This window comes from Heloderma suspectum, chromosome 6 (genome assembly GCF_057233095.1).
Source record: "Heloderma suspectum isolate Gila_16-S chromosome 6, 16-S_ref, whole genome shotgun sequence".
NCBI classification, from domain to species: Eukaryota; Metazoa; Chordata; class Lepidosauria; order Squamata; family Helodermatidae; genus Heloderma; species Heloderma suspectum.
Window position 1 is genome coordinate 66827594 of NC_139463.1, and position 26597 is coordinate 66854190.

The 26597-nt window shown below is 47.4% G+C and overlaps 1 protein-coding gene across 1 annotated transcript; it reads right to left on the reverse strand.

The window, feature by feature from the left end:
* Window positions 1-7812: 7812 nt before the first annotated feature.
* On the reverse strand, window positions 7813-25692 carry LOC146341070 (uncharacterized). Its single transcript, XM_084807319.1, has 5 exons — window positions 25630-25692; window positions 25105-25285; window positions 23770-23827; window positions 14338-16026; window positions 7813-8404 (listed from the first exon to the last, which is right to left on the reverse strand). Exons 1-5 carry the CDS (start codon window positions 25690-25692, stop codon window positions 7813-7815), a joined length of 2583 nt encoding a protein of 860 aa, XP_084663445.1.
* Between the last annotated feature and the right edge of the window lie 905 nt (window positions 25693-26597).

Below are 26597 nucleotides of genomic sequence, written 5' to 3' on the forward strand. Positions count from 1 at the left end.
GGACCTGTGGTAAGTACATATGGAAAGAGGCAATCCTTCAGATACCCAGGTCCCAAGCTGTGAAGGGCATTAAAGGGTTTTTGCAATGGGCTGTTCCTGCTGCTGGACTGATGATGGGTTTCATCCCTGCCCCAGAGGCCTTTGCAGGGCCGGCCCTACCATTAGGCAGAGTGAAGCAGTTGCTTCAGGTGACAGATGCTGGGAGGCGGCAAGGTCTGGGAGGAGAGACCTGCGTGTCATGCAGCCTGCTGTGTGCTTCGTAAGCCTTCAGGTGCAGTTTTTAAAATATATTTATAGTAATATTATTCCCAGGGAGAGTTGCTCGTGCCTCAAGTGGCAAAATAAACATGGGTACTACGTAGCTTGACTTGCTGGCGGGGTGGAGGTGTCATTTGCTGTTCTGCCTCAAGCAGCAACATTTCGTTGGGCTGGCTTTGGTTTACCTTGAAGTAAGCCCCATTGAACTTGATGGGACTCGGGCATGTTTAGGGTTGCACTGTCAGGGCCGGCCCTACCTTTAGGGTAGGGCAGTCACCTCAGGGGCAGTCACCTCAGGTAGCAGAAACTGGGAGGTGGCAACACGGTTCTGGAGGAGAGAGCTAAGGGCCAGCAGCCTACTCTGCAACCCCTTAGCTAGCCTGCAACCTTCAGTTGTAGCGGAAGATGTTGTCCCATTGCCAGTGCTGAAGAAAGATTAAACTGCCGGTCCAGTCGGCTTTTGTACATGGAATAGGAGGAGGCGCCATCTTGTCCGCCTCAGGCAGCCAAATGTATTGGGCTGCCCCCAGGCTGTTGTACCCAAGCATGGTGACTGTCTGTGTGGGTGCTTTTTAATGTCAAGAGTCGGTAGCTCTCTTTGTCAAGGCGATGTGCGCGCCTGCCCTACAAACCTGCCTGCCTGCTTTCCTCGAACCAGAGACGAGGCTCTAGCCGTTCTGTCGCTAGGCACCATCTGTGTGGAAAAAAAAACATCACCCCACCCCTGAAGGCCTCAGCTGCTGTCTCCTTCCTCATCCTGAATGGCTTGAATGCAGCCACCACTGTAATCAGTGGTTGTCGACCCAGCACCTGCGAGCACCAATCTCCCCCCCCGGAAATCTTTATTGGCTCCCACCAAGGTGCCTTACCCCTAAGGATGTCGGAGAAATCTGCAACGGAATCAAATGAGTTCAGATTTCTATGAAACCAACCCACTGATTCTGTAGCAAACTGGCTTTTCCCGAGTCACATGGATTCCATGGACTTGCAGACTGTTTTTTTTTTTTCTTTATGGAAGTGTATGCAAATTTAGTCATAGAAAAATACTTAAAATGAAAAAAATACCAGCTGAAAATGTGCATTTCCTCCATAGGCTAAAGCATGAAACTACACATTGGGGGGGTGGGGGTTGCACATTGGGGGGGATTTGCGCATTTGTGTAATTGCACACATTTGGGAAATTGGACAAAATCTGATTCCATCAAGGAGCGGATGATGGAACGAAAGGCACCTGACAATCCACAAAATGCAGGTGGAATGGATTTTACAAGATCTGGACATCCCTACCTGGCCCTCCCACTTAAAAAAAAATTGACACACTTTCTTACCGACAGCTGGGATTGCTGTGAAATATGTTCATGTTGGTGCTGAAAACTGGGTTCAGAGGAGTTATTTAGTGTGTTGAGGCTCAGATCCTTCCTCTGCCTTGTACATAGTTTCGGGAGCAGGTGACTTGTCCTTTGCCATACCTCCCATGGCAGCCATTTTGTGGTGGTGCCCAAGTTTTTCAAATTGCCAAATGTGAACCCCAAAAAGTTGCCTATCTGTGCTTTAGATGGTTGTTCCAACTGATAGGAGCCAGATGGGAAGTAGCCCTGTCAGCCGGTCACCTCCATTGATTGCTCCTTTTCAAATGTTCCCAGATGGACCCGCACAGATAAAGCCATGCTGCAGTAGCTCCTTTATGGTTCAGATAACATGCAACTTCAGCCACAGGAAGCTTTTAGGCAACGGCCAGATCTGTGACTAATATCTGAATCTGGCCTGAAGAATTCATTCTGCAAAAGAGCTCACAAGCTAGGCATATGAAAGAAGACACACCTGGCCTATCATAGTGGCCCTTTGAGCACTTCTACCTTCGCCCCTCTGAGCTTGGAAGTACCCAAATGGCACCTCGCCTCTACCAATGAAAACAAGGCATGAGCCACTGGGACATTTTCCCGCATAGGCCCCATTGAAAGGAAGAGGAGCCAAGTGAGGGCTCAGCATTACACCTGTGCAGCCGTGCACAGCGGATTGCATCCCACTGCGTGTCCGGCTCCTGCTCCAACCTGTTCACCTGAGGCCGTGGCAGCTGCTTCAAGGCAGTGCAGTCATCAGCCTCCTCTCCCACGGATGCCCCCTTGCTCGTCTCAGGTGGTCAGGATGGCTGCCTGTATCCTGGAGACAACAGCCGCATGTCCATATAATACAGCATGTCCGCATATGAACGTGGGCAGACTGCAAGAAAAAGATGGCTGCCATCGCTCCAGATGTGGTTGCCAGAATCGGGCAAAATGTGCCCTAAGTAGGTGTTGGGATGCTGTCCTTTTTATGGGCAGATGCCCTGTGCTTTTAACAGCTGCATGGTGGCCAGAAACCACCTGCTGAAGTATTTTCCATCGTTGACTCTCTGTGCAGCTGTTAAGGCCCAGAGTATAACCCCGTCCCGATATGGAGGGTGGCAGCGTGATTTACCGGACATTTTGCAGGGGTGGGGAACCTATGGTTCCCCACATGTAGATGGGGTACAACTCCCATTATCCCTGACCATTATCCCTGACCCAGTCATGCTGGCTTGGGGCTAATGGGAGTTGGGATCCAGCAACCTCGGGAGGGCCATAGGATCCCTTCACCCCTGAACTAGAACATTAGTTCACAGCTTAAAAAAAGCAAACAAGCAACCTGAAGATTTGGGAGGGCTGTGTGTATTATGTGCCTGCATGCAAAATCCCCTCTTCCCTCCCCGTTCCGTTTTCCTTTTGTGTCATGTCTTTATAAATTGTAAGCCTGCGGGCAGAGAGTGTTTTGTTTAATTGATTGTATTAAGCCACTCTGGGAGCCTTTTTGGCTGGGAGGGGTCATAAAAATATTTCAAAATCCAATGACTCTCCTTCAAGTTCCCACCGGCTATCTAGCTCCAAGATGCTTCTGGCTTCAGCTCTCAGCTAAATCCAGGCAGTAATATCTGACTTGATGAGCTGTGCTAAATGGGCCCAGGTTCTCAGCAAGCAAGAGCTTTTCCCAAACAGCCACACCTTGGCTCTATACCCCATCGCCCACGCTCTTGGATCTCGCCTGTGACTGACTGAGGGAAGATGATGTAATTCTCAGGGCCAGTTCAAACCATTGGGAAACTAACAGTGGTTCCAATTCCTTGGACGTCCAGATGATTTTGTCCCTGGGGTGTTATGCAATTGTTGCTGAATTCATCTAGATAAGAAATTATGTGGGGATGGCTTAGATTTCAGACTATGAAGGACGCAATGGAAAGAGGGAGCTGTTCGTTTCCTGTTCTCTTGGGACTCTTCTTCTGCTCTGTCTCAATAACACCAGTGGTTGTCATGCATCTCAAAGTGGGGGTCTTCCGAGAAATGGGCTCCTGGAGCTTTGCCTTCTGGCACAAAATGGCAAGAAATGACCTGGGGTGGTTGCAACATCTTTGCAGTACATGGATTCCTCTACCACAGAACACATGTGGCAAATTTCATAGCTAATCTGCATCTCGGTTGTTTGAAACGTCAGCTATTATAGCAATTGTTCCCTCCCGGCATGGACATATGTAAAACAATCTCCCTCGAGAATGAAGAATGACTATTCCTGGGATTTTCTTCTTTGCCCCAATTCCGCTCAGTTTCCAACTGTGTCCAATGTTTTTTCATACGAATTTGTGCTTCTGTTTTTCCCAGGCCTTCTTTCGGAAATCCCATACATCCCACCAGCTGTCACAGCTTCTCCTGCCAAACACTTCTTTAAAACCTGTTTGAAATCAATATAGTGGCCATCACGGTTACCTTCCATGAACAGGTATCTGCTTGCTGGAAAGGGTGGATCACGCTACAAAGTATTAAAGCAATTTCAAACAAATTTAATTGTTATAATTCCCAGACCAAGGAACCCTGAGGAACTGTAGTTTTGTGAAGGCACAAGAGCGGTTTAAGAAAGTATTCCTATCACCCTTTAAAAACACCATTCCCAAGTTTACCTAGAGGGATGGAATCTGGCAATTATTAAACCACCTTTTGGATACAGTCTTATAGGCAAAATCTGCAGCAACTGAGGGGCCACAGGATCTGATGGAAGCCCCACTATGCCAGTGGAACATGAGATACGCTGCCAGCATGGCAGATATGCCAGCACGACAGCAAAAATGGGGCAGAGTTGTGGGTGGGCTCTGGGCACCACTGCAGAGCAGCACATTCATGCCATGTCCTGTGTCGATGGTACTTTATCCCAACCTCACACCAGGCACAAGAAATTTTCCTCCCACTGGGAGGGTAAAAAATATTGAAAATAGCTGCTACTCCCACCGCACACTGATGACCATCCTACCCACCCAGATTGCCACAACAGAGCATAGGATATGGTGTAACTCAGCGCCCAATCACAGCGCACTACCACCAGCATATAAACACTACACAAGGAAACCGTAAGGCAGATGGTCTTATCTCTCTGGCCCCATGTCGTGCATGCTCACAAGAGCGTAGCTCCGGTGATGGGAAATTGGGGGAAAGGGTACTCTGCACAAAATGGGAGCACTTTGCATAGAACAGCCTAGCCTCACAACATACCTGGGAACCTGGGCGTGTTGCTAACACTTCTCTGCCTAGAACCCAAGGAGATACTTTGCCTTGGCATTCCCAGATATAAGCAGTTGACACCAAACTGGGGATGCCAAGACTGAGCACCCCACATAGGTAAGCAAGGGACGGAGGCAACCATGCTGCAAAATAGAACTGCTGTAAATGTTTGCCTTGTCTCCCCACCCCCCTTTGCCATATGCGATTACTGTCTTCCCTGAACGATGGCTGTCCTTGGTGCGTGTCCTGGCCCCACCCTTAGCTACTTGGCAAAGGGTCTTCCCCTCTCTCTTGAACCCTTTTCCAGGGAGAGCGGTGTGTGTGTTTTGCAGCCGTGCTGCCAAAGGAGCCATATGGGTGTTGTGTTGTGTCGGTGCTCCTTCCTTCCTTTTGTACGTTGTGCTCCAAAACTGTGGATGTGGGGAGCATAAGGGGGCTCAACCCCCTGCCTGAAGACTGGCATTACTGGCTGTGCCCCTGGGGCTGTGTGTGTTGTGATGCAAGGGTATGTGTGTGATCCCATGGTTGTGAATTCCGTGTGTGTAGGCCTGGATTGCGGTGGGGTTTGGTGGGGTTTCCAGGGATGCTGGGGACAGGTCTGCCATTTTGATGCTGTTTGGGGTTGCGTGTTCCCTAGGAAGAGCATATAGAGGACACAGCAGCAGCCATTCCGCCAGCGTAATGGCGGCGTATCTCCCCTTCCCTCCTCCAGGTATAATTGATGTACAGGGTTCCTTGATGAATGCCTGGTCTTCAACATGCTGTTGGAGCGTCTTTGTGTGATCAATAACTGATTCATTTTATTGTATTATTAATGTTTATAGACCGCCTTGTCTGCTAAAAAGCCATCAAGGTGGTGTGCAACAATTTAAAGCAATAAAACCTTTCTAAGAATAAAAACAAGAACACTGAAAACAATAAAAACATCAAAACATTAAAAACTACGTGTTTTGAAAGGCCAAACTGAAAAGATGTGTTCTCACTCCCTTTCTAAAGGCCAAGAGAATGGAGCCCAATTGTAATGTTTGAGGGAGCACATTCCATGGTTTGGGGGCTACACAGGAGAAAGCCCTTTCACACGTGCCCAGCAAATGGGCCTCTGCAGGTAATGGCACCCTCAAAAGGGTCTCTCCTGCAGATCTTAATACTCAGGCAGGTTCATAGGAAGACAGCCAGATAGCCAGATCCTAAGCTTTATAGAGCTTTAAAGGTTAAGACCAACACCTTGAACTGAGCCCACAAAGCAACTGGGAACAGTGCAGGTCTTTCAGGACAGGAATGATATGATCCTGATACCATGCACCGGACAGCAGCCTAGGTGCCACATTTTGCCCCAATTGAATCTTCCGGACACTCTTCAAGGGTAGCCCCACATACAGCACATTGCAGTAGTCTAATGGTTTTTCTATAGGGGGCTGTTAATCAGCGGCATCTACTTTTGGTTTAGTTGCAGAATTGAGATTCGAGCCCTACAGGAAGAGTGTTTTCATTCCTGCTTTTCTGCTACATAACCTCTAGGTGGCACTGTGGTATAGCAGGATAGCACAAATACACAGGAAGAAGCAGCGTTTCCTTTCCGCCAACAGAAATAAAACCCCATTTTCCCTGCTCTAAAAGAACTTGCCAAAAGTGCTGTTTACAAACAGACGTGAACCTGGAGGGTCACATCGTCATCTAAAGAACCTATAAACAACCGTGAGCAGGGAATGATGAGCACACAGTGAATTTCTTGTTTAGAAAAGCTCTAAAGTAACAAATTTGTTCTATGTTCATCGATGTCCATTATGTAAATAAGGAACTCAAACCTATTTTGTTTTGTGTTTGTTTGTTGTCAGCAAAATTGTGAGTTTTCTTCTAAAAATTTTGGATCAGTTTTACCAAAAGCTTTCCCACCCGACGCAATTCTGCTGTTAACATCACCCCTCCGGGGCCATCCTTCCTCCCATTTTCCATCAACTCCCTTACATCTTCAGAGAATCTCCTTCCCTCTCTCGAGCGGCAAAAGATTATTATCAGAGTCTCATTGACCTTAACACAGAGCTGCTCAAAACACACTCTACTGCTCAAAACAGCCACCCCATCTATTCAGTCTTGTTCTTTTCATTTTAAAGTGGTGTTCCATTTTTACCCTGAACTGGGGCGGGTCTCATCTGGAGAATCCCACGTAAGGTCTTTGTTCTCAAACAGACTCTGCTAATCGCTCTTGCCTGCAGCTATTTTATTGAGCAACTCTGTCCCTCTCAACACTGCTTATCTCCTGGACACAAGCCGGTTGTTCTGCAGCTTTAGACACCCCACCTTGCTCGAAATTAATCTGTTTTCAGCGTACAGCGTTGCACTTGTTTTAATGCTGTGCCAACTATTACTTTAGTGGAAGATCACAACCTGCAACACGTAAACATTAATCTCGGCCTGTTTTTCCCCCGTTTCCCAAACCCAGAGCATTGTTTTTAGCTTCGTTCTTACAACCACTTTTTACCATTGTTCTTCAGTATCGCTTCTGCATTTTCGCCCTCCAGATTTCTACCATAAAATCTCTCTAAAGGGCTGCTACATCCTCCTCCCCCAAGTCAACATATCCAGATTGCCTACCTCTATTCTAGCCCATCTGAAGAAAGGCGACCTGCACCGCCCCTATTCCCAGCCTCATCCAGCCCCAGAAAAGGTCACAAAAGCTTTTGACATGCTCCCTTTCTGCCAGAATGGCCGTCCGAGGAGTGTGTTGCTACCCAGCACAGCGCTGTGTTGGCTGTTGGGTGGCCACTTGTGCGAGGAAACGCATCACCAAAAAGACAAAAGAGGGAACAAATCTGCATATTATTAGCACATGCAAATTTATATGTAAAGGCGCAATTTTAGAAATAACAACTATTATTTAAATAGAAATACAAGACATCTCACCATAGTGGAGAAGACTGATTAGGTGACCTGTCTGCCTGCTCAATCTGTTGCCCAGCTCTTGATGGGCAACTTCAAGGCTCCTGCTCTCCTCTTCTTATGGTTCTTTGACTTTCAAACTGACTAGGAAGAAGATCCTTGGCAAGCTGTGGACACCCGGCCCCCCAGGAGGAAGAGCCTTGGCAAGCTGTGGACACCTGGCCCCCCAGGAGGAAGAGCCTTGGCAGGCTGTGGACACCTGGCCCCCCAGGAGGAAGATCCTTGGCAGGCTGTGGACACCTGGCCCCCCAGGAGGAAGAGCCTTGGCAGGCTGTGGACACCTGGCCCCCCAGGAGGAAGAGCCTTGGCAGGCTGTGGACACCTGGCCCCCCAGGAGGAAGAGCCTTGGCAGGCTGTGGACACCTGGCCCCCCAGGAGGAAGAGCCTTGGCAGGCTGTGGACACCTGGCCCCCCAGGAGGAAGAGCCTTGGCAGGCTGTGGACACCTGGCCCCCCAGGAGGAAGAGCCTTGGCAGGCTGTGGACACCTGGCCCCCCAGGAGGAAGAGCCTTGGCAGGCTGTGGACACCTGGCCCCCCAGGAGGAAGATCCTTGGCAGGCTGTGGACACCTGGCCCCCCAGGAGGAAGAGCCTTGGCAGGCTGTGGACACCTGGCCCCCCAGGAGGAAGAGCCTTGGCAGGCTGTGGACACCTGGCCACCCAAGGAGGAAGCTTTGCTGGCTGGGGAATGCTGGGAGTTGTAGGACTTTTTTCTGTCTAACCATACATAGGATTGCATTCTTAGTTGTCTCTTTGGGGGCTCTGATGAGATATATGGTTGTGCCACAGATATTAATTGTTGTTGTTCAGTTGTTCAGTCGTGTCCGACTCTTCATGACCCCATGGACCATAGCATGCCAGGCCTTCCTGTCCTGCGCTCTCTCCCAGAGCGTGCTCAAGTCCATATTCATTGCATCGGTGATGCTATCTAGCCATCTCATTCCGACCTGTGATTCATCCAACCCAGCGTTTCTCATGATGTACTCTGCATATAAATTAAATAAGCAGGGCGACAATATACAGCCTTGTTGTACTCCTTTCCCAATTTTGAACCAATCGGTTGTTCCATGTCCGGTTCTTACTGTTGCTTCTTGACCCTTGTACAGGTTTCTCAGGAGACAGGTAAGGTGGTCTGGTACCCCCATCTCTTTCAGAATTTGCCACAGTTTGTTGTGATCCACACAATCAAAGGCTTTAGTGTAGTCAATGAAGCAGAAATAGACGTTTTTCTGAAATTCTCTTGCTTTCTCCATGATCCAGCAAATGTCAGCGATTTGATCTCTAGTTCCTCTGCCTCTTCGAAACCCAGCTTGTACTTCTGGTAGTTCTTGGTTCTCATACTGCTGAAGCCTAGCTTGTAGGATTTTGAGCATAACCTTGCTGGCATGTGAAATGAGCACAATTGTACGGTAGTTTGAACACTCTTTGGCGTTGCCCTTCTTTGGAATTGGAATGTAAACTGACCTTTTCCAGTCTTGTGGCCACTGTTGAGTGTTCCAAATTTGTTGGCATATTGAGTGCAGCACTTGAACAGCATCATCTTTTAGGATTTTAAATAGCTCAGCTGGAATACTGTCATCTCCGCTAGCTTTGTTGTTAGTAATGCTTCCTAAGGCCCATTGACTTCACTCTCAAGGATGTCCGGCTCAAGTTCAGTGACCGCACTATCATGGCTATCAGGGACATTAAGATCTTTCCTGTATAGTTCTTCTGTGTATTCTTTCCACCTCTTCTTAATCTCACCTGCTTCTGTTAGGTCACTGCCTTCTTTGTCCTTTATCATGCCCGTCTTTGCACAAAACGTTCCCTTGAGATCTCCAATTTTCTTGAAGAGATCTCTAGTCTTTTGTATTCTATTGTTTTCTTTGATTTCTTTGCATTGTTCATTTAAGAAGGCCTTCTTGTCTGTCCTTGCTATTCTCTGGAAATCTGCATTCAGTTGGGTATATCTTCCCCTTTCTCCCTTGCTTTTCGCTTCCCTTCTTTCCTCAGCTACTTGTAAAGCCTCATCAGACAGCCACTTTGCTTTCTTGCATTTCTTTTTCTTTTGGATGGATTGAATTGCTGCCTCCTGAACAATGTTACGGACCTCCGTCCATAGTTCCTCAGGCACTCTATCAGGTCTAATCCCTTAAATCTATTCGTCACCTCCACTGTATATTCATAAGGGATATGATTTAGGTCATAACTGAATGGTTTAGTGGTTTTCCCTACGTTCTTCAATTTAAGCCGAAATTTTGCAATAAGAAGCTCATGATCTGAGCCACAGTCAGCTCCAGGTCTTGTTTTTACTGCCTGTATAGAGCTTCTCCATCTTTGGCTGCAACGTACATAATCATTCTGATTTCGATATTGACCATCTGGTGATGTCCATGTGTAGAGTCGCCTCTTGTGCTGTTGGAAAAGAGTGTTTGCTATGATCAGCGTGTTCTCTTGGCAAAACTCTATTAGCTTTTGTCCTGCTTCATTTTGTACACCAAGGCCATGCCTGCCTGTTATCCCGGTGATTTCTTGACTTCCTACTTTAGCATTCCAATCCCCTATGATGAAGAGGACATCTTTTTTTGGTGTTAGTTCTAGAAGGTGTTGTAGGTCTTCATAGAACCGATCAACCTCAGCTTCTTTGGCCTCAGTAGTTGGAGCATAGACTTGAATTACTGTGATGTTGAATGGTTTGCCTTGGATTCGTACTGAGATCATTCTGTTGTTTTTGAGATTGTACCCCAGTACTGCTTTTCCCACCCTTTTGTTGACTATGAGTGCTACTCCATTTCTTCTAAGGGATTCTTGCCCACAGTAGTAGATATAATGGTCACCTGAATTAAATTCGCCCATGCTTGTCCATTTTAGTTTGCCGATTCCGAAGATGTCGATGTTCAATCTTGCCATCTCATGTTTGACCACCTTCAGCTTACCTTGATTCATTGATCTGACATTCCAGGTTCCTAAACAATATTGTTCTTTACAGCATCGGACTTTCTTTTCACCACCAGACACATCCACAGCTGAGTGTCCTTTCGGCTTTGGCCCAGCCGCTTCACTCTTTCTGGCGCTACTTGGAAATTCCCTCTGCTCTTCCCCAGTAGTATATTGGACGCCTTCCGACCTGAGGAGCTCATCTTCCGGCATCATCTCTTTTAGCCTTGTGATACGTTCCATGGGGTTTTCTTGGCAAGAATACTGGAGTGGGTTGCCATTTCCTTCCCCAGTCAACCACATTTTGTCAGAACTCTCCGCCATGACCTGTCCGTCTTGGGTGGCCCTGCACAGCATAGCTTATGGCTTCACTGAGTTGCGCAAGCCCCTTCGCCACAACAAGGCAGTGTAGTCACCAAAGTGGAAGTGACAATGGTGTACAGATTCTTGGGAAATGTTAGAGAGCTTGGGACTTCTTATTTTTGTCTTTAAAAATAAAATAACATTAACAATCCAGGCCCAACTAAAACAGACCTTGTCTGGGTGAGAGAGAGGAAATGTGATCTAGGGCACAATCCTATATTTGAGTTCCACTGGCAGAGCTGCTGTAGGACTTCACAAAAGCCCTACTATGCCGGCACTGCAGAAGGCAAGGCTGGGTCCCATCTCCCTCTCTTGGGCTGAGTGCATGTAGGATATGGCGGATGTTCCACCAATACAGCAGCAGCATTCCTCCCCCCCACCCCTGGGTACTTAGAGTTTAGGACTGCTCTGTAAAAGATCAAAACAGCATGTGGGTAAGGGGTGCTGAATCCTTCCCCTGTCTTTCTTACTAGGGTATGTCTCTAAGAGATGCTTTCCTCCCACCCAGGTGCTGGTATCAGAACCTGGCTGGGGAGTGGGAAAGGACTTTGGGGAACAGCGTGCAGGGAAAATGTCGAACACCCCACATCTATTTGGTGCTTTACATCACACGTCCCACTCTAAACATGATGGAACGGACTGGCAGCTGAAGACACAGCATTGTCACTGGTGTTGGATAATAGGAACAACTCCGCATGCTTCCAGACACTAGGGGATGATAAAGAATGTCTTGTAGCTTGAGCAGTTCCTGTTCTCTTCTTCCTCCACTTCCTCTTCCCTCTTCCTCTGCCACTAGTAACAAGGATCATGTGGCTTTCTTCCTGAAGGAACTGAATAACCATATCTTGTGCCTTCGCTCACTTACATTCACACACCCAGCTTTATGGTGTGCTTGTAGTTAAACAGTGTTAGATAGCCTTCTTTGATGATGTGTATAAAAAGGACTAATAACGTAAGTTGATTTGAACTTCGTTTAAACTGGCTCTGGCCTGCGTTTATTGCCTCCAATACTAAATGCTGTGTTGCCACGCTTTCTCTGTATAACGCAACTCTGCTATAAGTCACACCACACTTTCCAACAACCATCACATGCATGTTGAAACCAAGTGGGTGAGTGAATAGGGATTATAATGCTGTGAACTATGTGAAGACAGTGGACAGAGTGCAGTTTTTCTCCCTCTCTCATAATTCTGAAACTGATTGGCTGTAGATATAGGACAAATGAAAACCTTTTAACACACAACACATAACCAACGTATAGGATTTAAAGAGATGGGGGTGGCCACTGGACTAGACGGTTTTAAAGAAGGTTCAGATAAATTCATGGGGTAGATGAATTCATGGGGTTGGATCCAGACTTAAGCTGGATCAACTGTGCTGATGGAAGTGGACTTCCCTACCAGCTCCTTCCTGCAGCAGCTCTTCCACCCCCCTCAGAGTGCTACACAGGAAGTCAGGAGACCCTGATGAATGGGGTGGACTATGGTGTGTAGGTGGGGGACCTCACAAAATTGGGCAGACCAACCTTCTGTGAGCCCTTCTTTTCAAGAAAGGCAGGTCCTGGATACAACCCATTGAGAATAGGTTTACCTATGGCTAAGTAGGAACCTCCATGATGGCTAAATAGAACCTCCATGTTCAGAGACAGTATATCTCTGCTTACCTAGATGGTGGGGACAAGAAAAAGGGAACAGGCTGTTGCCTTTATGCCTTCTTATCTGTGAGCTTCCCCAGGAGCTGTAATAGCAAAATAGCAAATAGTAATGCCAATCTTCATGCAGCCCAAACAGCACCACCCATGTGCAACAGAGAGGTCCCAGCAGGACTGAAGGAACCCAGAGGTTCTCTCAAGCCTGCTGATACCTCTCTGTTGTACATGGACAACAGATTTGTTGTTGTTGTTAGTATTATTATTATATTTATTTATACCCCGCCTTTTTCCCAGTACTGGGACACAAGGCAGCATACAAAACTTAAAACATATACAATTAAAACATATGATAATATACAAAAGTTAAAATCTAAATTAAACAACAATATAATTAAAATTATATTCAAACATTAAAACAGCATTTTTAAACAACATTTTAGCAGCTTACCCCCAGGTGCCAACTATGTCCCAAAGACCTGCTGGAACAGGAATGTTTTAATCTGCCTCTGAAAACACATCAAGGAGGGAGCCATCCTAGCCTCCCTGGGAAGGGTGTTCCACAGCTGTGGGGCAGCCACTGAGAAGGCCTTCTCCTGGTTTCCCACCAAATGTGCCAGTGACAGTGGTGGGACTGAGAGAAGGGCCTCCCCAGAAGATCTCAGGACACGGGCAAGTTCATAAGGGAGGATACGGTCTTTCAGATAACCTGGACCGGAGCCATATAGGGCTTTATAGGTCATAGCCAGCACTTTGAATTGTGCCCGGAAACAGACTGGAAGCCAGTGAAGCTGTTTTAACAAGGGAGTTGTATGCTCCCTGTAACCAGTCCCGGTCAACAGTCCAGCTCTTTGAACCAACTGCAGTTTCCAAACACTTTTCATAGGCAGCCCTAGGTAGAGCGCGTTGCAGTAATCCAAACGGGATGAAACTAAGGCATGTGTCACCGTGGCCAGATCAGACATCTCCAGCAACGGGCACAATTGGCGCACTAGTTTTAACTGTGCAGAAGCTCTCCTGGCCACCACTAAAACCTGAGCATCCAGGCTTAGGGCTGAATCCAGGGGCACCCCCAAACTGCGAACCTGGGTCTTCAGGGGGAGTGTAACCCCATCCAACACAGGCTGAATCCCTATTCCCTGATCTACCTTTTGACTGACCAGGAGCACCTCTGTCTTGTCTGGATTAAGTTTCAATTTGTTCTCCCTCATCCAGTCCATTACTGATGCCAAACACTGGTTAAAGACAGAAACAGCTTCCTTGGAATCCGGTGGAAAGGAGTAATGGAGCTGGGTGTCATCATCATATTGGTGGCGCCGAACGCCAAAACTCCGGACAACATCTCCCAGCGGTTTCATGTAGATATTAAATAGCATGGGGGACAGAACAGAACCCTGAGGGACCCCACAAGGGGCCACGGAGTCGAACAGGCATCCCCCAACACCACCTTCTGAGTTCACCCTGCTAAGAAGGAATGGAGCCACTGTAAAACAGTACCCCCAAGTCCCATCCCAGAGAGGTGTCCCAGAAGAATACCATGGTCGATGGTATTGAATGCCGCTGAGAGGTCCAGCAGAACTAACAGGGACACACTCCCCCAGTCCAGTTCCTGGCGTAGGTCATCCACCAAGGCAATCAAAGTTGTCTCTGTCCCATACACAGGCCTGAAACCAGATTGAAATGGATCAAGATAATCTGTCTCATCTAGGAACCCCTGGAGCTGGGAGGTCACCACATGCTCTAATACTTTGCCCAAAAATGGTACATTAGAGACTGGACAATAGTTATCTAGTATGGTGGAATTCAGGGAAGGCTTCTTCAACAGAGGCCTCACAACCGCCTCTTTTAAGCATAATGGAACAATACCTCGTTCCAAAGAGGCATTAACCACTCCCATTATCCACTCAGCCAGTCCTCCTCTGGCCTCTTTAATAAGCCAGGAGGGGCAAGGATCCAGCATACATGTGGTGGCTTTCACCACTCCAAGGATCCTGTCCACATTCTCGGGCTGCACAAATTGAAAAGAATCCATCAACACTGAACAAGCAGGAGCCAAAGTGACATCCACAGGATCTGCATCAACTACAGCATCCAAGTCAGAATGCATCCGAGTGATTTTATCAGCAAAGTGCTGAGCAAGTTGTTCACAGCGGGCTGTCGAGTGGTCAGAATTTTTATCACATGGGCCAGGATGTAGAAGGCCCCTGGCCACTCGAAACAGCTCCGCTGGCTGGCTCCCTGCAGATGCAATGGTGGCAGAACAGAAAGACTTCTTTGCTGCCCTCATTGCCACGGAGTAGGCTTTCAGATAAGCCCTAGCCCGTGTTCGATCGGACTCGTTCCGAGTTTTCCGCCAACGTCGCTCTCGTCTCCGTCTCATTCGCTTCATCGCCGCCAGTTCCCTAGAGAACCAGGGGGCCGGTCTGGCACCACTCCATGAGAGGGGACGCTCAGGAGCGATTGTGTCCCCTGCCCTAGCCATCTCCCGGAGATCAGCCAGGGCTTCGACAGAATCGCCTGCCGAGGCATCAGGAAAATCCCCAAGAGCCATCAGGAAACCATCTGGATCCATCAGCCTCCTGGGGCGGACCAGCTTAATCGGCCCTCCACCCCTGCAGAGGCACTGAGTTCCAGTGAGTCTAAACCCCACCAAGTAGTGAACTGTCCATGACAACGGAACAACAGAAAGTTCCTTCACACCCAGATCACCATCATCCTGCTCAGCATAGAAAACTAGGTCTAGAGTGTGACCTGCTGTATGAGTGGGGACAGAAACCACTTGGGACAGACCCATGGTCATCATGGAGGACATGAAGTCCTGAGCCACTCCCGACAGGGCAGCCTCAGCATGGATGTTGAAGTCTCCCAGCAGATCAAGCCGAGGGGACTCCATCACCGCTGCCGTGGTCACCCCGGCTAGCTCAGGAAGGGAGACTGTTGGGTGGCAGGGTGGGCGGTACACCAACAGAAACCCTATTCTGTCCCGAGCACCCACTTTTAAGTATGCACACCCAAACCCAGTAGACTGTGGTCCAGGGCACCTGGTGAGGGGGACAGTATCATGATAGACCACTGCAACTCTGCCCCCCCCCCCCGGTCTAGCCTGCTGTACTGCAGAAAACCCTGGGGGACAAAGCTGAGCTAGATTAACACCTGCAGCTTCATCCAACCAGGTCTCTGTAATACATGCCAGGTCAGCATGCTCATCCAGGATCAAGTCCTGGATGGCAGCTGTCTTACCAGTCACAGACCTGGCATTCACCAACAGTATTTTCAACCCAGGGGGGCTGCTGCCAAGGCTATCCAGGTTATTTGTATTGGGGGACCGCTTGGGGACAACCAGGACCCTGCTATGATCCCCGCTCCCCTGAATACGCAACTGTCTCTCCCCACCATATCTCCCTCTGCCCTGTATAGTTGTGATGGCTGCTCCCTGTGTCCCTTCATCTCCCCTTCTTTGTTTGAAGCACATCCCTCCCAACACCCCCCAACACCACTCTGTTGACAAGGGGCAGGCCTTCGCCCTCATGTTCTCCCACAGGGGCAAACCCCTTTGGTATCACCCCTTCGGGAGCCATCCTGCTCCTGCAGGAGCCTAGCTTTTATGCCCCCAGCCCAGGAAGATGACACAATTGGGCTGGGAGGGGGTGGCAGTCCTGGGAGAAGCTGCTGAGTCAGGGCCTTAATCCTGCGAAGAGGCAGCACTCACAGTGATGTGGTGGATCAGGAGTCCCAAAGGCAGAAGCAGAGGTAGCAGCAAGCAGCAGATTCCCTCTCCTTCCACCTTGCAGTTGTTCCTGGCTGGGGTCCTCCTCTCTCTTCCAAGGAAAGGTCAAGATTTGCAGAAGTACAACAAATGAATAAGAAACATTTAGGTGGCTGAGGATAGTAGAGCTGGAGGAGTGGAGGTCATGGGCCAGAGCTGAAAGACAAGGTGGGGCAAGGCCATGAGAAGCTAAAGGAACGCAAGACATTTCAGGGAAGACAGGGCAGAAGAAGGAGCATAAATTGGAAAGCTGAGTTGCAATTCCTTTTTTGCTGCTCCACCCTCCAAACATTTTGCCCCAAGAATGATTGAAAGCATTTGATGCAGTTCCATCTCGAGCTATGCAGGTCCAGTCCTGGACAATATCAGCGGGGGGTGGGGGGGTGTAACCTCCCCACCTCCGCCCATGTACGCTGTTCTAAGATCCAGCCAGGAAGGGCAGGCTAGAAATGATGCAATGTGCTATTCTGTCAGGTGTGTATATGTACTTCGGAGAGTACAATCGGGGTGGGTTATGGGAGATTTAGGAAGGATCTGGTCCTACTCTCATTTTGCACCCCTTCATGCTTTTCCAGGACGAGCCCAGGAAGGATTAGCATCAACAAACAATATCATGGCCATCTAGCATTGTCAGCTGGGAAATATCATTTCCCAGCTGATAATTCCATAGAAATCAACCCACAGTAAGGTATCATATAGCAGGAGTGGGTAACCTGTGGCTGTGCAGATGTTGTTGGACTCCAATCCCCACCATCTCTAACCATTGACCATTCTGGCTGGGGAAATGGGAGCTGGAGCACACCAACATATGGGGAGCCATCACCAGATATATAGGGAGGCTTTTGCTATTGCAACATCACCCCCCCCACACACACACACACAAGCTCTTTTCTTTGGAATTGCCACCCTTTCTTCATTCACCCTTTACAGACAGTCCAGATGACATTTTTTGTCAAACCATTAGAGTCCACCATTTTCTGTGTTGTCCTGTGGGGCAATAAAACACAATTACGGCATCAGCTTGCTCAGCATGGACAAAGTACTATTGAAGCTTTACAGGTTTTTTGTGCCTTTAATTAAAAGAATCCTGTTTGCTGGTTCAGACCATTTTATTTCTTCCTGTTGATCTGTGCTGGATGAGAAATGTTTTCTTAATTGCCCCCCTGTCATTTTCTGTTCCCATAGGGGGAGGGAAGGTTTTAATTACTGAATTTCATCTCATTTAAAAAAAATTTTTTTTAATAGTCTGGTATAAACTAATTAAAACATTAAAAGCAAAACATAATGCAAAGAAATCAATAATTAAAGCCAATCTGAGGGAACAGAATAGTGGGGCAATTAAGGCTATTCAAGGGACAATTAAGGGGCAATTCATCGTGAATCCCCCAGCCCTGCTTAACAGGAAGCAATAAAACAGGCAGAACCTTCAAAAAGGGTAGTTGTGATTATAACATATGAAAATATCTCTGCTGAATGGGATTTACTTGTCAGTAAACATTAGAAAAGCATATTAAGCACAATGTGGAACTTCTGTTTTAAATTCAGCTAATTATGATTTTAAGTTCAGTTGTCCTGAAGGGCTCTAGTGTGAAAGCAACCACCAACACACAAGATAGACTAGTTGAAGCCTGTCCTGAGGAGGCAAATCTGTGGCCTTTATTAAAATGAATGTCATTACTGCATTTCCTTTCTTTCTAACATTTGTCAAATGCCAACAGTAGCGTTAAGGTACTGGTAAGGTAAGGAAATAGAAGCAAACTAATCTGAATTAAGTTCTTCAAGGCCATAGGTAACAGTCAAGAAGCAGAACTTAGCAATCGCCAAGTTGAGTCCCTGTCACCCTTGGTACAGAAACCAAGGGTGAGTGGCAGAGAGATGTACAGTCAGGGCCCGAAATATTGGAACAAGGATAACTGTTTTGGCAGGTGGCCTCTGTACACCACCACATTGAAGTTGAAAGGAAACACACCCAGATGGGAGCGAAGTCAGGACTGTCAGCTGTAATTCAAGGGGTTTGTCAAAAGTGGGGCACTAACCATTCAGGAAGGACAGCCAGTGGCATACACACACACCCATCGTTGGTGGCTCAGAACAGAAGTAATGGAACGAATGGCTGACAAGCAGCTGCATGGCCAGGTATGGCCTGTTTCCTGGGTACCAATCAAACAGATGAAAGGCCTGGAAGTGGTTCTGAGTGTTATATTTGCATTTGGTAGCTGTTCACTGGAACTCCCAACATGAGGTCCAAAGAGGTGTCCATGAGAGTGAAGGAGGCCATCATTAGGCTGAGGAAACAAAATAAACCCATCAGAGAGATAGCAAAAACAGTGGGAGTGGCCAACACAACAGTTTGGAACATCCTGAAAAAGAAGGAATTACCTGGCAAGCTCAGCAACAGCAAAAGGCCTGGCAGACCACAGAAGACAACTAAAGTGGATGACCGCAGAATTCTGCTCATGGTGAAGAGGAAGCCTTTCACAACATCTAGCCAGGTCAAGAATGCTCTTGAGGAAGTAGGCATGTCATTGTCAACATCTACAGTCAAGAGACAGCTTTATGAATGTAAATACAGAGGCTTCACAACGAGGTGCAAACCACTGGTAACGCTCAAGAATAGACAGGCCAGATTAGCCTTTGCCAGCAAACACCTAAAAAAGCCTGCCCAGTTCTGGAATAAGATTCTTTGGACTGATGAAACCAAGATTAACTTGTACCGGAATGATGGGAAGAGAAAAGTATGGAGAAGGAAAGGAACAGCTCATGATCCAAAGCATACCACATCATTTGTCAAACATGGTGGAGGCAGTGTTATGGCATGGGCATGTATGGCTGCCAATGGAGCCGGGTCAGTGGTCTTTATTGATGACCTGACTGCTGATAAAAGCAGCAGGATGAATTCTGAAGTGTATAGGGCTATACTTTCTGCTCAGATTCAGCCGAATGCTGCCAAACTGATAGGATGCCGCTTCGTATTGCAGATGGATAATGGCCCAAAACACAGCAAAAGCTACCCAAGAGTTTCTCCAGGCAAAGAAGTGGGATGTTCTTCAATGGCCAAGTCAGTCACCTGATCTCAACCGAATAGAGCGTGCTTTTCACTCACTGAAGACAAGACTGAAGGCAGAAAGACCCACAAACAAGCAGCAGCTGAAGGCAGCTGCAGTAAAGGCCTGGCAAAGCATCTTGAGGGAGGAAACTCAGCATCTGGTCATGTCCATGGGTTCCAGACTTCAGGCAGTCATTGACGGCAAAGGATTTTCATCCAGGTATTAAAGGCGATCCTTAATTTTGAGAGGATGTCGGTTTGGTTCATTACTTATGAGCCACCAACAATGGGGGTGTGTGTATGCCACTGGCTGTCCTTTCTGAATGGTTAGTGCCCCACTTTTGTCAAAGCCCTTGAATTACAGCTGAAAGTCCTGACTTCGCTCCCATCTGGGTGTGTCTCCTTTCAACTTCAATGTGGTGGTGTACAGAGGCCAACTGCCAAAACAGTTAACCTTGTTCAAATATTTCTGGCCCTGACTGTACATCACCTTTCCCATGTTTCTTGGGATAATGCTGTTAAGCAGAACCAGTTTGCCACATGCAGCCAAGGATTAATGTTTCCAGTGTAAATATCTCATTCCCACCACTTCTGTGAATGCATGTGTGCAAATCCTGATTAGTTTGGCCCAGGGTAGTTCTTAGATAATAGGGGAAAATATTGTGTGTGGGGGGACATTAATCCACAACCTCCCGCTCCTGCCTCCCCTCCCCCAATTTGAGATAAATCATCCCCCCGCCATCTTTTAAAAACAGTGTATCAGGCAGTAGTGTCGTCAGGACAGGACTTTGGGGCAGATCCGGGGTTTCATTCAAGAGAATGAGCAGGAGGGGTGGTTACTGCATTTCGGAGTAAGTGAAGTAATCCACATTAGCAATGTAAAGCATGGGGCCCCATAAGTCCAGAGCTTAAAATTACTTAAATCTACTGCTGAGCTCAGGGGGGCTGCAACAAAAAGGTAGGAGGGCCCCTCCAGCCACCTTGTAATCTGAACACCACAGCGGCGTCTTTGTGCCTGTCCACAAACTGCCCACTTGACAATCTCAGAAATGTTCTGCGCCATGTTATGCTGAATAGAGAGCATTGGACAGTGTAGAAATGCAAGAAATGAAATTAATGCTCTCCTCGCTGCTCCGGCTGAGCCTTGAGTGAATCATGGTGACCCCTCACCCCACTCTTTGGGCGGGGGGTATTGTTGACTGGTACACAATTAGAACATGAGCATAGCCCTGTGGGGGTGGGGAAGAAGAGATGGCAAATGTTACCCTGGCAACTGCTCCAGTCAGCCGAAGGAGGAACAAACAGGCTCAACGTTTGAGTGTCAGGCAGTGTGTTTTTTCCATAGCCTAGAACCATTTCCCCAGCCTGATGCCCTCCAGATGGGTTGGAGTACAACTCCCATAATTCCCACGCTGGCTGCGAATTATGGCTCCGACCCATCTGGAGTGCACCAGGCTGGGGAAGGCCGTCCTAGAAAAAACACACACCATTAATCCACCTAGGGGACAACTGTTTTCCTAAAGGTCAGTGGTGTAGTAGCAAATCTGGAAATGCAGGAGCTCACTGTGACAGAGTCCAAGGGCAGCCCAACAATGTCAGGCCACTGTGGCGATCCATATCCACTAACCAATTCTAGGAGTTTTCATCTCCACCAGGAGCACATCTTTGGTAAAGCGGATCAGTCTTCATTGCCCATTCCAGGCCAAGTCATCCCAAATACTTTGCATTCCAACATGGAACAATATAGCGTTGCTTGGAAAATTCATTCCCCCCACAGCTACAGTGAGGCTTGCAGCTAAGCTCAGAGGGAACAGGGAATTCTGAGGGGGGTGGCAGATGACATCAGAGTCCCTGCTCATGAAAAAGTGCTGGGGCTGCGTCCCTGCAAGCCCTGCCTCCGCTACACAGCCGCTAGAGGTGTAAGAAAGACCCCTCAACACAGTGTTGTATATCTGCCTCTCACCTCTGGACTGGCAGCTGGAATGGGGGGGGAAGTGGCACTGATTCAAAGACCAAATTTGGTCCAGGGGAAGTGTCAGCTGCTGACAGTTATGCTACCTCTTACCTCAAAGCTTTGTTGTCTGCTCATTTAACAGTGATCTCAGTTGGAGGCGTGAGGGGGAATGGTCCAGACATCTATCCTACTGAGCAGCATCCGGGGACCTGAGGAGCCAATACGGCCATATCTGATGCTGTTGACAGTGAGATGTTGTCGATAATTATTGTGGCACAGGCATCATCACCTTCTTTTTGAGCACAGAAATATACGAGTGGAATCAGCAACAAAATGAAGCAGGGTGGCGTGCTTCCATTCAGAATTCCAGCCAGCCATGTCCTTTTCCAGTATATTCCCTTCCATTCCCCTTCTCTCACTGCCCCACAACAGCCACTCAGTATGCCATGGCCCCTAACAATGCTCAGTCCTCACTGAACTGTTCGGGGGTTTTCCTTGCTCTTATTCCCCTCCACCCTCCCCACTGTAGATTTTTTTTATGATCATTTCTTCAGACACTGGGGTTTCTCCATGCCTGGTGATACCTCCGTCTTGTGCCTGGATGGTGCCGTTTTGGCTACAGAAGGATCCATGAGTTTGCTAGTAGGACAATAAGTTTCTCAGATATTTTGGAGAGACTCCTGAAAGAGGCCATCATTTCCAGAAGATGAAACTTACATCTTGCCACAACAATGACATACAGAGTTCTGTCCCACCCTCAAGCAGATTAAGGGCCCTCAGACCAATGACTCTGGCAGCAGGGCCAGGAACCACCTCACCACACTGGCCATGTGCCCTTTACAGAGGACAGTCCTCTCTTTGAAGCCATCCGCTGTCTGAAGAGCTGTCCAGTCCAAGTCTGGTTTAAAGATAAACATGAGAAGAGGAGCAGCAGGGGCCTGGAAGTTGCCCATCAACAGATAGCAACTGGACAGCAGACTGAGCAGCCACACAGGACGTTTGATCACAGTCTTCCCCACTATGGGGAGATGCATTGTAATTCTCTTTAAATTACAGTAATTGTTTCTGAATGTGCTTCTGTGAAGATTTGGTGCCTGCAGGGGCAAAGGGAAAAATGGTTAGGCTTAGAGGCCTGGGTTTTTCTGTTGGGAGGGAGTATCCCTGAGAGGAGTAGTTTCATTTCCCCAGTTAAATTTCATTTCGTCAGGTTTGAACCACTACTTTTGGATTAGAGGGAGGAGGGTATATAAAGAGAGCAACAGAGCCAGTAAAAGCAGAGTCAGGGAGACCAGAGCCTGAAGAGGGGGCAGGAAGAAGCAGCCTGGAGAAGTCTAAGGACAGCTAGGTAAAGAAACTTGCGTTTTGCAACTTTTATTTTCTTTTAAAGCCTTTCGTATCATTCAGCTCTACTGTGCAAATACCTTTAGTTGTGATTTGCTTGCTTTAATTTGGAACTGTTGTGGTTTAACCCTGTGTCTAGAGTGTTAATCACCCCATGCCTACAGCCTAAACTCCACTTTACTGGAAAGGGAGAGGTGAAAGAAGGAAGGTGGGACTCTTAGGAGGCAAGAGATCCTTCAGGAGTTGCTCAGGGGGTCCCAGTCATAAGGCGAACCCTGATAGCATCCATACAAATTAATTAGCTCATGTGAATGTATGCAAATCTGGGTCCACTTTTGTCATCTTTTAGGGTAATGCGTACATGACCGTCCTACCCCGCACACCCTGCATTGACCAGACAACCTGCAGACAGAGGGCCCTGCCAGCCTGAGCTCTGCTTCTCTTCCCCCTAACCACCCTACAGCTCACGGGCAGCAGCAGCATTAGGTGACCCGAGGGGCCAATCAATTCTATCTGGCCCAATGTAACTGTTGGTTCCTGGCTCCTCTGCCTGTGTCAACGCTTCACTCAGTGGTGGTTGAGCTGCTGTAGATTGCCTGAACCCACAGAACCGCTGGCCCACATCACTAAACGGATGGGACTGAAGCCTTGCCTGGTATTATAAGCAGCTTGCCTCTTCCAAAGTCTGACTTATGCCTGCATTTTTGTGGAATGAAACACTCAAGCGGGAAACCAGAAAGCAAATAATAGGCAAGAACTGGAAGCATCATCAGTGTCACTTTTGCAATCTGTGATCTTTCAATCATGCAGCAAAACAAGTCCTAGAAGGTCAGAAGAGGGGCTGTGTTCAGGCTGGCAAGACCTCAAGTAACTGCTTTTGTTCTCGACAGCTTTCTTCGGACCAAATATTTTTCTGTGGGCGATCTGTGATTGCAGCTCCCTGTTTTAGTTTAAACTGAATTAATGCTGCGGAATTTGCTCACCATAGCAGCACGGTGGAGAACGGTTTAATCAAAATTGCACCCCCGGCCGCTGTTTGCCCTATGGAAGGAGAAACACAAGGGTGGTTTTGATTAGGTAAACAGTGCAACAGTACATTAAACACACATACACAGAGCTTCTGCAAACAAATTTGCACACACACACTCCCCCACTCCCTCTGCAGTTACGGGGTTTTTTTCTGAGTAGGGAGATCCATACAAACACAGATCTCCATGTAATGTGTCCTTTGACTCTCAGCGTTTCCTTCTTGCCTTTGTGTTGTTGCCAGCTTCAACATTTTCAAAAACTTCTAATTTTCTAGAGTGGCAAAGGCATAGAATTGGCAAAGGCATTGCCAACGTGCCAGCATAAAGATTTATGGGACTTTTGAAGCCCTTCTTACTTTTCCATCCAGCTCAAATTCAGAATTGTGGAGCAGATGGAATACGGAAGCTGAAACACACTTGATGAAGCACCACTTTTCCTGATAGAATCCCCAATAGATTCCACCCAGGGGGCTCTGTGCAATAGCAAAAAAAAAAAAAGTGGAGGGGGGAGGCTGGAAACTGTGCGACCAGTGGTTCAAACCTCAAGCTGTCTCTGGCACAGCTCATGTGTAATTGGTTTCATGTATTCACAAAGTGCATTTGGCATCCAGAGTAAGTGGAAATATCCAAGGTCCCTCCCTTCTGCCATGTCTCATCTCTTGCCTAAGTAGATGAATATTGTTCAGACTCTTTAGAGAGTAATTGAAGGTGCATTTTAGAAGGAAAAAGGTTACCATGAAAACAGTCCACTTTTGTGCTTCTGACGTGGAATGAGGAGGGACAGTTTTCTTGGAAATCAATTAGAGATCATCAGCCCCACACAGTCATATAATGTAGCTGCCTTCCTGCATCTCAGGGACCTTTAGAAAACATTTCCCTGGGCATGGCTGTATTTTAGACCAATCTTTATATGTGCACTTTGAAGGAATAGTTTTAAAAGCAATGTGTCTTATAAAAGAGGGGAGAAATACTGGTTTTCCCACAAGAATATGAGAGAGGGGTTGTGCAACCATCTGCCTGAACCACAGGGTAAGGAGGGCTAATCATAGGTTCCGGTAGAGCATGACCCATGAAATAACTTTTTCTTTGTACTATTAAAATGCATTTGGTGCCAATATTTTGCCTGTACAGAGCCACAGAAGTGTTGCAGTCCCTGCCTGGAAGACTTACATCTCCCTACATCCCAGTAAATAAAGGTTGATATTGAGATGTCCTAAAAGTATGTACATTTTATTGCTGCACAGTTCTCCCTCTCAGGCATACTACATTTTTCAGAATGTCAAAATTAACTTTCAGGGTTAAGGCAGGCAGGCTGTTCCACGCTGCTTGCAGGCAGTACAGAACAGCCCTGCACTCCGTGCTCCGAAGAGGAGCATGCAGCGGCCAAAATGGGGTGTTCCAGAGGGCGTTCTGTGGCGGGGAAGGCGGAAATGCTGGTACGACACATCCGAAAGCGGCTGTTTAGCCGCAACTGCAGGGCAGGAGAAGTGCAGAGGGAACGATCCCCTCTGTGCTTCTCCTGCTCTGCATTGGCTAGGTGGTCGCCTCCGAGTTCAGAGGCGGTCACCTATCCCAATAGGATTGTGTCCCTCACAGAAGCTAAAGCAATGCACGGTAGTGACTTGGCACTGTAGCTGTACGGTTTGTGCCTTTTAGCTGATGAAGGATGCTTCTTCCTGTAACGTGAGGAATTTACTTTCCTGCAAAGAAGAAAGGCCCCCTTTCTCCTTCTGGGTGAAGGGAGGTGTGCGTGTGTGTCTTCTGACAGTCTGAGGAGACAGGCCCTATAAAATCCTGAGCAGAGTGGCCTGCTACTTGTTTGAGAGGGGGCAGGCACACCACCTGCACAGATAACCAGCCCCATGGGATGGCGCCCATCACTTCTCTGGGAACCAGGGTGTCTGAACAGAGAGTTAAGGGTGTGTGTAAGCTTTCTTTGCTTTTATTCTCTGCATCCATTTTCTATCAATAAACCATCATTCTTTTCACACAAGTGGACTTGAGTCATACGGGTATCTTTGAATATCTTTAGGGTGTGGGTCCCGGCTGCACCAGGCCCAGATTTAAGACACCAGTGAATCAAGGATTTTAGCTCCCTTTCTTTTCAATCTTTTCTGTAGTAATATTATTCCAAGGTTTTTTGGCCCTGAATTCTTTCCACCTTCAATGGGTCCCCATAAGATATCTATTCTTTTATATGATGATGATGATCATAGAATCATAGAATATGATGGTATGGTTTTCTATCTCTTGCACATACAGGTTTAAAAAGGTAATCTCCAGGCTTGGCAAATACTGCAGAGAGGAAAATCTAAATATTAATTATTAAAAAACTAGGGTTATGGTCTTGGAAAGAAACATCAGAAATTTCTCTGGTTGATAAATGTGCAACTGGCTGACCAACATTTAGGAATTAATTTTAAAGATATACTTTCTTGGAAGACTCACATGGTTCTAATAAAAGTTTCAGCATCTAAAACTTTGTGAGCCATATTAACATTTTATCATATGAAAAGAAAGTGGCTTCCTGCTCAATTGTGCTTTAAAACTGTTTCAAAGCAAGGTGGCCCAAATTTTGATGTGGTAGAAATATGGGGCTGGGATGATTCTCAAATTATGAAACTGGAACCCCCCCTCTTTGTTTTAAACTGGAAACATTTTTTGAAAATGTTATTAGTTTTGCCCCATAGTATTCTGTCAGCTGTGATTCATGCAGACAATGAACTTCCTTCAATGGTGGCTCAAGCCCACAATGCCATAATTAACTATTTTTAAATTAATTT